Source organism: Salvelinus fontinalis, chromosome 12 (assembly GCF_029448725.1).
Source record: "Salvelinus fontinalis isolate EN_2023a chromosome 12, ASM2944872v1, whole genome shotgun sequence".
NCBI classification, from domain to species: domain Eukaryota; kingdom Metazoa; phylum Chordata; class Actinopteri; order Salmoniformes; family Salmonidae; genus Salvelinus; species Salvelinus fontinalis.
The window spans coordinates 5,533,661-5,545,816 of record NC_074676.1 but is presented as its reverse complement, the minus strand read 5'-3'; the positions used below and the strand labels follow the sequence as shown (position 1 = coordinate 5,545,816).

Sequence of the window (12,156 nt, the reverse complement as noted above, 5' to 3'; positions counted from 1 at the left end):
GACTAATGTTAACTAGGGTTTCTAGTGAGCAAGCATTTCAGAAAGGTAGCCTAGGACACATAAAAATAAAGGTGTGTACTGCTTGTACTGTATGGCATAGTGATAGATGTTTCCTCAACAAGAAAGCAAGGAGGATGGCATTGGCGGTTCTCTACAAGTAGGGTGAGTCAACGTGTTTTTCTACATGCAGGAACGCGCGCGCACGCATGCACACACACGCAAGGAGAAATCAGAACCATGGACAGCCACATCCTATTTAGCTTACGTTGATTGAACAAAATTGTTTTTGGTATCTTTTAGTTTCACTTTATTAGACTAAGCAGAGGTGATTTGGTGATGCCGAAATGTTGAAGTTGCTGGAATAGTTGAGGCAGCTGCTGTTTTCTTTGCAACTTGCGGTAACTCTCTATGTGAATATATGAATACATCAATGGTTGTTTGGTGGCCCGAAAATGTCGGAAACAACTGTCTGGTACATGCAATATGCATCGTGGACTTCACCGGAGAGAGGTTGCTACCCGTTTTTTTGTGATAAAACAAAGGTGTGGTTGAATTTATTGTGCCACTGTCGTATTATTGTCTCTGCCTTTAGGCCTATACTGAATATCATGGTCGCAAGGTATATGAATTAACAGCAAACACCGCTGGCTTCCCCAGTGATTTTACCCACGCACCGTTACTGCATGGCATAACCCATAACTCTACTCTATACATCTAACTCTTCAAAATATATATTTGTTATTCAGTCAGATGTATTTTGACACTGAAAAACAAGCAGACAGACATCAGTCATTACATTTACCAATTTCTTGTTAGGGGTCTTTGTATGAACACTTGATGTAACAATACCAATATATTTTGTATTAATATGTCTGCCCTCTAAATAACGTTTTATTGTCTAGCTGTTTAGAATTTGAAACGATTTCTGCCATCTTCGCAGCCGACGTCTTCGTTTTAGCTTTTCCTCACCAAGTGGCCAAGAATGGAATTGACCAGGGGAATATTTATGCCGAAACCCAGTGTCTAATTTGGGAATGTCTAATTGGCGTTTTGGATCCATCAAAAGCCCTGCCCTTAGATGCCTGGCTCGCCCTTTGTGATGCGGCTTTCAGCAATGAGCCGCTGTGTGTAATGTCATGTAATTTTATCCATCCATAGCCTAGCATACTGCACACATAGCTCACACAAAACGGTACCTTGCCTTGAATGATGATTATTTAATTTTTGTGCGCAACTTGGACATTCTCTCGTGCGCGCTATATTTGTCACGAGAGGCTGTTTCAATCAATCCTAACTTCCGTTTGTAAAAAGTAGATGTTTGAAGAGTACCCATTTTTTCGGGGTGGATTAATCAATGGACCTTATAAGACTTCGATGGAACCTATTGATTCCGATTTTGGCACTCATGGAAAAGGACTAAAATACTATTTTCGGCCATGCCATAATGGTTATAATACTGGTTTTGTTATTGTTGAATTTGATGCATCCCAGTCACCAAAAGCCCCGTTCTTCTATGGCGATTAGGACATCAACTCCACAGCATCAGAGCTTTAACTCGAGGCAGCGCAGGGATGCTGCGGGGCGTGGAGGAGTGTACGAGCACCTTGGGGGAGCACCGAGACACAGAAAGTTGTACTGCGCCACAAAGTATCACTTACAAATACATCCCAATGGGAGAATAGACGGGACCCTGGAGGAGAATAACCCTTTCAGTGAGTACAATATAACTTACTCTCGTATATTTATGCTTTGTTATATGCTATGCATATGAAGTTTATGTTCAGCCACTATATAGACTATAGACGAATAAGAATAGCCTATGCAGAAACACTTTTAAAATAGTCCTAGATAGAGCATGAAAACGAGAACACTTCTTACCAATTGCGCACGTTATTATGCTGTTCATTTTTCTGCCCGTCACGAATGCATTGGTAAATTGGAGTGATCAGAAGGCAACTTCAAAAAGTGAAGACAGAAGCATACTGGTTGTAGAAACACTACAACAGTAGTGTCTCTACATTATCATAGCGTCGTTATTACATTGCCATGACGTTTGGTGTCGCAGGAAATGAGAATTAATAAATGTTTCCATCCAGGCATATTGGAGATAGCAGCAGTGGATGTGGGAGTGGTGGTGATTAAAGGACTGTTCTCTGATAGATATCTGGCCATGAACGAAAAAGGAGGACTATATGCATCGGTAAATGTGGCATGATCTCTGAGGTCTCTCTCTCTCTCTCTCTCTCTCTCTCTCTCTCTCTCTCTCTCTCTCTCTCTCTCTCTCTCTCTCTCTCTCTCTCTCTCTCTCTCTCTCTCTCTCTCTCTCTCTCTCTCTCTCTCTCTCTCTCTCTCTCTCTCTCTCTCTCTCTAATAATTGGATAATTGACTACCATTCATGTTCAGTCTCATTTTAATATAACATGGTCATAAAGCTTTCGTTGTAATGCATATTGGTTTCAACTAAATGTCTCTTTTCTCAGGCTGCCTTCAACCAGGAGTGTGAGTTCATGGAGCGGATCCATGAGTTAGGCTACAACACTTACGCCTCCCGCAACTACCAGACGACCACTCCCTCCACCTCAACAGGAAGCAGCAGCAGGCGAAGGGCGAGTGCTGAGAGGCTGTGGTACGTGTCGATCAACGGAAAGGGCCGGCCAAAGCGTGGCCTGAAGACTCGCAGGACAGAGAAGGCGTCCCTCTTCCTTCCCAGGGTCCTTGGCCACAAGGACCATGACATGGTTCACCTGTTGTTCAACAGTAGTCTAGGGTACAGGCAGACTGCCCTCAGACTTACAGGAAAGACAGGGCAAAGGAGATAGAGACATGTTTCCATATCCAGGCAGTTTGATGACTAGTCTGACTCATGTCATTCCACGCTGCCCACAGCCAGACTACCTACCTGGTGACTGAGAAACACCAGCACACCTTTCCCTCCTTTAAACTGACATAATGATACTGTTGGAATAATGTACAACTTTATATAGAGAATGCATGCATCATACTGTCTTATGAATAAAGTGGTCAATGTATTGAATGTATCTTTGTACTGTTATTGTTAACTCACATTATCGTAAATAGATGCAGTTAATGTCCTGTGTAATTTTTCTGGAGGACCATTCCATACAGAGATGTCTGGATTACCCAATAATGTTTTGTACAAAAAGCACTTTGTTCTAATAATTGTCCTCTGTAGCTCAGTTAGTAGCGTTTGATGCATTCAACGCCAGGATTGTGGGTTCGATCCCAGCTGGGACCACCTATATGAAGGCAAGCATGACTGACTGTAAGTCACTTTGGATTAAATCATCTGCTAAATGATGGATATGGATATATACTGTGCATTCGGAAAGTAATCAGCCCCCTTTTCCACATTTTGTTAAGTTACAGTCTTATTCTAAAATGTATGAACTATTTTTTCTCTCTCATCAATCTACACACAACACCCCCTAATGACAAAGCAAAAAAATATATATATAATTTTTTGCTAATTTAATAACAGAAATACCTTATTTTATTTAAATAACTATTCAGACCCTTAACTATGAGACTCGAAATTGAGCTCAGGTGCATCCTGTTTCCATTGATCATCCTTGAGATGATTCTACAACTTGATTGGAGTCCACCTGTGGTAAATTCAATTGAATGGACATGATTTGGAAAGGCACACACCTGTCTATATAAGGTCCCACAGTTGACAGTGCATGTCAGAGCAAAACCCAAGCCATGAGGTCAAAGGAATTGTCCGTAGAGCTCTGAGACAGGACTGTGTAGAGGCACAGATCTGGGGAAGCGTACCAAAGAATGTCTGCAGCATTGAAGGTTCCCAAGAACACAGTGGCCTCCATCATTCTTAAATAGAAGAAGTTTGGAACCATCAAGACTCTTCCTAGAGCTGGCCGCCCAGCCAAACTGAGCAATCGGGGGAGAAGGGCCTTGGTCAGGGAGGTGACCAAGACCCCGATGGTCAAGAACCTGAGTTCTTCTGTGGAGATGGGAGAACCTTCCAGTAGGACACCCATCGCTGCAGCACTCCATCAATCAGGCCTTTATGGTAGAGTGGCCAGACAGAAGTCACTCATTAGTAAAAGGCACATGACAGCTCGCTTGGAGTTTACCAAAAGGCACCTAAAGACCTCAGACCTTGACAAACGTGATTCTCTGGTCTGATGAAATGCCAAGGGCAAAGTACAGAGATCTCCGGAGTGCTCAGGACCTCAGATTGGGGCGAAGGTTCACCTTCCAACAGGACAACGACCCTAAGCACACAGCCAAGACAACGCAGGAGTGGCTTTGGGACAAGTCTCTGAATGTCCTTGAGTGGCCCAGCCAGAGCTCAAACATCTCTAGAGAGACATGAAAATAGCTGTGCAGCGACGCTCCCTATACAACCTGACAGAGCTTGAGAGGATCTGCAGAGAAGAAAGGGAGAATTTACCAAACTTGTAGCATCATACCCAAGAAGACTTGAGGCTGTAATCGCTTCCAAATGTAAACATGATATTTCAGTATTTATTAATTTCTTTGCTAAAATTGATAAAAACCTGTTTTTGTTGCCATTATGGTGTATTGTGTGTAGATTGATAAGGAAAGAAAAAAATGTCATCTATTTGAATAAGTCTGTAACGTAACAAAATGTGGGAAAAGTAAAGGGGTCTGAATACTTTCCAAATGCACTGTATATAGATTGCCATTGTGTTGTTCATTTATTTATTTTCCTCCATTACTTGTTATATCATAAACAAGTTTTCTATGTATTTTTAATATTGTTTGTTTAGTCTATGAAACTCAAGTGTCATTACTCATGGTACTGTAGTCTCCCGATGTATTTAATCCTACATTTTTGAAGAATTCTCGTAAAATAAATAGTAAATATATCTATAAAACAATTGAATAATAAAGACTACCAGACTGTAGGTGTTGGGATATGCAGTGTTGAGATTTTTCTGAACACAGGGCTACGGCTACTATGTTGTGTCAGTTATCATTGGGTTCCATTGGCATGTGGTCTGTGTGATTTCGGGGTTAAGCATAGGATTGGTTCTGTTCTGTTCCTTTGTAGACACTGCACTCTAGAGGCAGCAAGTCAAACATCTTCTCTCTCTTCAGAGGTTCTGTACCCAAGAAATTACATTCCATGAGAGCAACATTACTTTTATCTAAAACTATTGTTCCCTAATGACACCAAAAGCATAAAGGTAATGATACTGTAAGAAAGTTGTAGGGCCTGTTAATCTGTTCATCTCAGTAAGGTATTCTCACTTAAAACATGTAACAAGGACGTCACTGATGCAGCACCTTGGCCAGCACAGTGAGGTGATGAAAACGCAAAACCACGTGACTGAAATGCAGCACCTTGGAGAGCGGCTGAGAACACGTAGTCTGGCTAAATTATTATTGCGATATTGGCTCTTCATTGATACAAAAGAGGGGTAGGTTACTGTCAACAAACGCTATAGAATATTTATGATAATGTATCAATTTTAGTCTACTTGAGAGTGTAGAAGTTCGATTTTATTGAAAAAAATAAATATATATATATAAGTATTCAACTTTCTGCCTCAAATAATAACGATTGTTTTGAATCCATTGAATAAAAAATGTCATAATTTGAAACATCAAATGAATGAAGACGTTTATAATATTTGCCACACAAATTCCGAAATGGTTAGTTTTAGGTATAATTGAACAACAATTAGCCGCATTGTTTCCACCAGTAATTCCCCAGTTCGAAAGAATAGAATCAACTTGTGAGCAGGTGCAAAAGTCGTTGCTCCTTGCGTGTCACTTGATACCTCTATGTCATCTCGGTTGGTGGTTGTGTATTACACTGGCTAAGTGGCAATAGGCTTTCTATGGTGTGGATGGTCACACATGGGGTTCAAATCTCGAGCGAACCTTTGATATGGGGGTTTTACGCACGGGTACTTAACTCACCATGTGCCAGAAGTTCAGTCTAATAACGGACATTTTCAACATCCTATGCGTAACGGCTTAGTAGCCTCCATTGTACATAAGTGCTTGGTACAGTCTACGGGTATTACATTGTGTTCAGTTGATCAGATAGGCAAAAGAGAACTGTATCCGATTAATTTAGATACCTCATCCTCATGGTACAGTAGGAGGCTTGGGTTGATAAGGCCACTAACTGTTTTCAGATGACAAGTATTTTGCCTTCCAACATGTTACACGTTTTGTTTATATTGTAATCTTAAAATACTTACAAAATATTATATTTTGTCTGATGATTATATTCTGTACAAGAGAAGCCCATCCATTACTTTCGGTAGTCAAAAAGTAGAAATTCATATTAAGAAAGCGGTTGATTTGCTTTTGTGGATTCATTTATAGAACTGTCTCCTGTGTAACAGTCTGTTGGCTTTTCAGCTTCCTTTTCTACATCCTGCAATACATTATTTATTTGACTTCAGTCGATATTGGATGACGTTTTAGACTAAGATCTCATGCGTAATCCTTCCTGTCGCCTGGACACATCTTGAAAAGTCTGAGAAGTTTGCGCCGCGTAAAGACACAATAGACACAATAAAAGATGGGCAAAACCCTTTATAAGTGGCCACATGTGTCATCTCACACTAAAAGTACAGTGGCAACTACTGAGTTCGTTGAGATGTTCTGCATGGTGCGCCCTGCCACTCGAGATCAGAGCGCACAAGGGGAGGTGGTTTCCTGAGTGACTTTGCGTCGGAGGTAACTAGCGTGCATGTGGATTGAGTTGAGAGCAACCTTTTTGTTACAGTAGGTGGCGTGTGATGTCATTTCGGGGCACATATAAGTATCGTCAAGAGAGAGTCATGGCTATGTCTTGCAACACGACTGACAATTCACAACTCGATCTAAAAGCATCTCGGAATAGAGTCATTCAGCGGAGCCATTGAAGTAGCCTACAGAAAGTACTTCATGCAGACTCCAAAATAAGTTCACTGGAGGCTCAGTCAGTCCCACAGTCTCCACAACTTTTCCGTCAACCTGTGAGCACCACGGACAGGGGAAAGAGGGGTTTGGGGGAAATTCTAAAAACAAATTCAAACACGTGAGACCGCACTGACCACACAGGGATGTCTGTCCACGCGTCCTGGCTACCAGTACCGCTGCTGGTGTGGGGGCTGGTCTGCAGCTCAGTGCGCACTGCCCCGTTAGCGGGTATGCAGAACGGCGCTCTTGAGCGGCATTGGGAAACGCTCTACTCTCGATCACTGGCTCGGAACCCATGGGAAAAGAGAGAAATCACCCGGGATGGTGAATATCTTATGGGCATCAAAAGACTTAGGCGTCTCTATTGCAACGTCGGCATTGGGTTTCATATTCAAGTTTTACCAGACGGAAAGATCACTGGAATACATAACGAAAATAGATACAGTAAGTTTAGTTTCATACTTTTATTTAAACCAGCATCTTTGGGCACACGTGTTTGATGCCCCTCTCTTCGTCTGCAACCTGTTTGTGCCATGTGCCCCCACTTTAGAACTTCATATTGTGAGTTTGGGTTGTGTGAATGGGCATCATGCCAACTTCAACGTAACATTGTGTTTAGATTAGGCTACTAGCCAATTGACGTCACGTGTTAGTATTTTCCTCCGATGGCCATGAGGACAGAGGAAGGAGTGTTTTAGCCAAGTATGATTGCGTCTTCTTTGCAACACATTGCAAATTGCTCTGTTTCAACGACAACAACAAACAAACATGTTTCTGAAGAGTCAAAAGAAATCACGGATAGTACCAGATCTGGGGGTTTGGACTTGACGATAACTGCCGCTACCTGTATATTGGGGTACAATTGAGTTAGTTATTCTCTACCGACTGTCCAGTATAAAGTCAGGACAATTTTCGTCTTTTTTTTCTTCCTGCCTAACACATTAGCCTTGTATTTTGATACATACATTTGATACATTCCTCCAAGAGAATAACAGAGACTAGACAACATTATTATTATTTCTTATCTTATGTAAACCCGTAGACATAACAGTTTGAAGTTTTCTCAGAACTTCAACCTGCTACAGGAACTCATACTGGGAACTTTAGTGAGAGGAAGTCCATATCATATGTAGCCTAGTTGTCATCTAATGCCAAGGGAGAAATGCACCGATTTCCTTGCAGGGTGTTTAAGTAACAGTTTGAAAATATATCTAAATAGACCTGTGTCTACTACAGACTTCCTTATATACTTGATCCGTTTCACAGGATTGGCATTAACAATGGATTATACACAACTTTGGTATGGTGTACAGAATAAACATTTCAGTAATATCCTTTATCTCATTGCAGGTCTCCTTGAGATATCACCTGTGGAGAGAGGGATTGTGACAATCTTTGGAGTCCGAAGTGGTCTGTTTCTAGCCATGAACAGCAAAGGGAAGCTCTATGGATCTGTAAGTATACATGCTACGTTTTCCCGGGACGTATTTCTGGGTCACAGCATACTTTATTGCATGAAAGGTCTCCACAGCAGAATGATTGTCATGCCTTTACATGTTTGTAGCTCATGAACTCCATAATAAGCTACGCCACAGGTGTGTTCAATATAAGGTGTAGACCTTTCCTTTCCTTAGAGTCCATGTACAGTATATGGTATTTCAAAGTAAAGTTGAATTGGCCACAAAATCCCAAGTGTTGAGATTGATCTGCGTGATTTGGGTAATTTGCCAACAGAGGTTCTGCATCAGCTTCCACATAGTCCGCTGTTCATTGCGTCATTTTATTGTTTCTTCATGTAGACCTAAACCTCTCCTCTCTCATCCTTTCTCTAGGGTCATTACAATGACGAGTGCAAGTTCAAGGAAAGCCTCTTGGCAAATAACTACAACGCTTATGAATCTGCAGCTCACCCAGGGATGTATATTGGACTGAGTAAGACTGGCAAAACCAAAAAAGGAAACCGGGTAACACCAGCAATGACAGTGACACACTTCTTGCCGAGGATCTGAATGATCCCAGACAGACTGTGCCTTCAACAGAGGGTAGAGGAGAGAGAGAGAGGAAACAATGCACTTTCAAATGTTTTTTCTAAAGTGAGATATTTAAATTGTTTATTTATGATTCTTGAGACTTTTTATATTTTGGGAAAGTGGAATTACGTAGAAAGGGAACATGAAAAAATGACACCTGTTTTTGTTTTTAAATCTATGAAATGTGTGCTGCTATAAGTGTCTTGAGATGAGTCCATGTTTTTTAAACGTGAAATGGATTTTGCACTGTTTTTAAGTATTGTTGTGTGGCAATGGTTGTGTTCTCATCGTACTTGTGTTTACTTTGAAAGAAATCGCTGACCCAAGTTTGTCAGAGTTGTGTCTCAGCATCAAAAAGAAAGACAATGACGGCAAAGGTCCAAACCATTCAAAGTTAATTACGGGTCCCATGATTAGTCATTTATTGGTCGATACAACGACAATTGGGACTTACAAAAACTCAACAACACAGAAATGGGTTTCTGCATTGAATTTGTTGTATGGTCTTGGTCAGAGTTGTGTGTGTTATTGCAGTATTTCAATGTAAGAAAGATCACTTGTTATTTTTCCATTCCTAATTGATTTAGCTTTTTACTACCTCAGTATGGACGTGTAAGCTCTAGGGATTGTGTTGTTGCTTGTTCTGTGTCTTCTACAGTATGTTGTTCTGTCATATTTCTGAGCGTGACATATGACGTTGCCACACTTCTGTGTTTTACAAGTTACAACTTAACCTACACTGTATACCACCGATGAGGTGATCTAGAGGAATTGAGAGGAACCCATTCAGAGAGAGAGAATCTGAGTTTAGATGGCACAACTATAGTGTACGGTTACGGTTAAAGGTAACTCTGGTCCAGGGTTGAACTATATTTTTGTTGTATGCATGTATGGTAAAAACTCTTTCATAAATAGTATATGCAGCACACAAATGACTGGACACTTCTCTAATCCAGCATTAGTGAAGATACTTGACTATCAGTAATTTATGACAATTCCACTTTCTTATGTTTTCTGTATTTCAAATATATGTATTGTTGTACTCAATGCCTGATATGTGGTTTTGTAAATCCTTTTGAATTGACTTCCCTTGCAGTTGTCAATAGTAAGAACCCATGTTAGCTTTGGGAGTATGTTGCTATTTCAGTTTTGTATTCATGCAAAGTAAAAAAAAAAAAAAAAGAAGAATGTCCTTTCTTGCTAGCACAGAGGATGCAGAAAATGAACACGTCAACGAAAAAACTGAAACTAGATGTGTTTCTTACTGCGTTCGTTCATGTGATCCCTTGTGATCTCCCGCAGTCAGTTCAACATTATATTATGTCCTCTGTTATGCATTTAGTGTGTATCAAAACTGTAGTTTTATACAGGTCCTGTTCAACTTTGTGGTGTATGTGCCGTGCACATGATAAAAAAAAAAAACGTCAAGGAAGTCAATAAATGATGTTATAGCATATAGACTATGTGGTGTGGATTGCTTACTTCCATAAAGGAGTGCATTGAAACGTGGAAACGTCTTGCTCAACATCAATCTACAACAGACGTGTCTGTGAACAATGCCCCAATTTCTTATTAGCGCCTATATGAAATAGAAACATATCACAGATCATTTGTCACATGACCCACGGCACTTTCAGAAATTTCGAAAGTACTGATTGGTGCAATACATAGCCTGGGGGACATAGGCCTATCACACGGTCCCTTAACAAGGAAGTGTTACGCAGTGTGCTATTCTGAATGGTGACTCACACGTATACAGTTCAGAACTTCAAACTATGACGCTTCGGTCAGTTTCACTAAATAACAGGTTTCCCCAACTGTGACCATCTTGCAATGCATTTTTCAAAACAGACAACAACAAAAAATAGAGACGTGAAAGATGAATAACGATGCTTCTAAACTATCCTACCTCGCTGTGATTTGCATACATTTTCAGACCTGCAAAATAACATTCATTGAAACCTAGAAATTCAGATTGAATTCAACTCTGTTTCACGTTGGTTTCACTCATTGAAACCACGGTGAATTATAGCAGGGTTGATTTCCGAGCTAACTTTCAGCGACACTTGAACTCAAAATCAACAGCGAATCCACACTGGAGGTCGCCATGCAGATCATTGAGACAATGGGGTCATTTGTATGCTTGGATTTAACATGTTAAAAGCCTGTTGCATTCACACCTCTCTAAAGTGGTAATGCGGCTGAAATCTCATCAGTAAATTGACTATGCTGACAGGGATAAACACGACTAGATTGTTTTCCTTGTGGCAGGCTGAGACAGTGTGAATAGAGGACAAAGCATTCGTCAATATGAGAGTGTGATTTCAATGAATGAATGCATGTACAGTAGGACAGTAGAGCACCAGTCCTGCCTCCCTCTGTGGGCCCGCTCAGCTTCTATATACATACTCTACTTGATTCATCCGCCACTCACTATGTGGTCATAGCTACATTCATAAGGTTACATAGTGATCAGCTCATGTAAATTCGCCTTCTGACAGTTCACCACGCAACGTCTACAATGGCCCTAAGCCATTTAGTGTATCCGGAAGGTCACAGAGAGGAGTGTCCAATCCCCACACAAGCATTTTGGGCCTCTTCTCTTTTCCACCGTAAAGACGACAGTACACTGGCACCTTCCCAGCCCAGCTGAGAGACCACTAGAAACGGTGTCATTTCCGCACCAATTGTACTGCCATCATCAACACCAACATTTGCACATCACTTGGGTGCCACTTCTACATTGAACAATTTACCTCAAGGGCCTGTTTTATTCCCTATGATCCTTTCATGTCCGTTAGACGCACAGAGGTCTCAGCAAACTCCAGACAATCCAGGAAACTAGCAACAATGTGTGCGTTAACAGAGAGTGTGTTGATTGTAATTGAATGGTGGTTAAGTCGATGGCCTTGGTAAACAAGATGCAACATGGCTTGGGCAACGGCTGGTAGTTGCTAGTAGCTATTATCACATGATTTTTTCCCCCTCTCTCTTTTGCAGTGCTAAGGCACACACACTGGCCGGGGAGGCTAGCAGCAGGGAACAGACAGCCAGCCCTACACATTGACAGCAGGCAGTTGTGAAAGGGCATATATAATGCAACCGTCCTACCGTCCTCTGTGTCTGAGAGCTCAGGTGTAAAAGGGGGAGGTCCTCAAATGCTTACTCCTTTGGCTCTAGTCTAGTGTGCGGCCGT

The 12,156-nt window shown here is 41.3% G+C and overlaps 2 protein-coding genes across 3 annotated transcripts; both read left to right on the top strand.

The window, feature by feature from the left end:
- Positions 1 to 209: 209 nt before the first annotated feature.
- On the top strand, positions 210 to 3,034 carry LOC129866690 (fibroblast growth factor 3-like). Of its 2 annotated transcripts, XM_055939497.1 has the most exons (4): positions 210 to 542; positions 1,525 to 1,712; positions 2,097 to 2,200; positions 2,481 to 3,034. In XM_055939497.1, exons 1-4 carry the CDS (start codon positions 484 to 486, stop codon positions 2,817 to 2,819), a joined length of 690 nt encoding a protein of 229 aa, XP_055795472.1. In that variant the 5' UTR covers positions 210 to 483; the 3' UTR covers positions 2,820 to 3,034. The 2 variants fall into 2 exon arrangements, with proteins under 2 accessions (XP_055795472.1, XP_055795471.1); XM_055939496.1 differs by lacking the exon at positions 210 to 542 and having other exon boundaries at positions 553 to 1,712.
- Positions 3,035 to 6,799: 3,765 nt separating this feature from the next.
- Positions 6,800 to 10,376, top strand: LOC129866691 (fibroblast growth factor 4B-like). The gene is made up of 3 exons (XM_055939498.1): positions 6,800 to 7,374; positions 8,281 to 8,384; positions 8,763 to 10,376. Exons 1-3 carry the CDS (start codon positions 7,074 to 7,076, stop codon positions 8,937 to 8,939), a joined length of 582 nt encoding a protein of 193 aa, XP_055795473.1. The 5' UTR covers positions 6,800 to 7,073; the 3' UTR covers positions 8,940 to 10,376.
- The last annotated feature ends 1,780 nt before the right edge of the window (positions 10,377 to 12,156 follow it).

Coding starts and splice junctions, on each gene's coding strand:
- LOC129866691 (XM_055939498.1), top strand. CDS start 7,074: ATGTCTGTCCACGCGTCCTGGCTACCAGTACCGCTGCTGGTGTGGGGG. Junction 7,375..8,280: donor ACATAACGAAAATAGATACA/GTAAGTTTAGTT, acceptor ATCTCATTGCAG/GTCTCCTTGAGATATCACCT. Junction 8,385..8,762: donor AAGGGAAGCTCTATGGATCT/GTAAGTATACAT, acceptor TCCTTTCTCTAG/GGTCATTACAATGACGAGTG.
- LOC129866690 (XM_055939496.1), top strand. CDS start 1,445: ATGGTTATAATACTGGTTTTGTTATTGTTGAATTTGATGCATCCCAGT. Junction 1,713..2,096: donor GGAGGAGAATAACCCTTTCA/GTGAGTACAATA, acceptor GTTTCCATCCAG/GCATATTGGAGATAGCAGCA. Junction 2,201..2,480: donor AAGGAGGACTATATGCATCG/GTAAATGTGGCA, acceptor CTCTTTTCTCAG/GCTGCCTTCAACCAGGAGTG.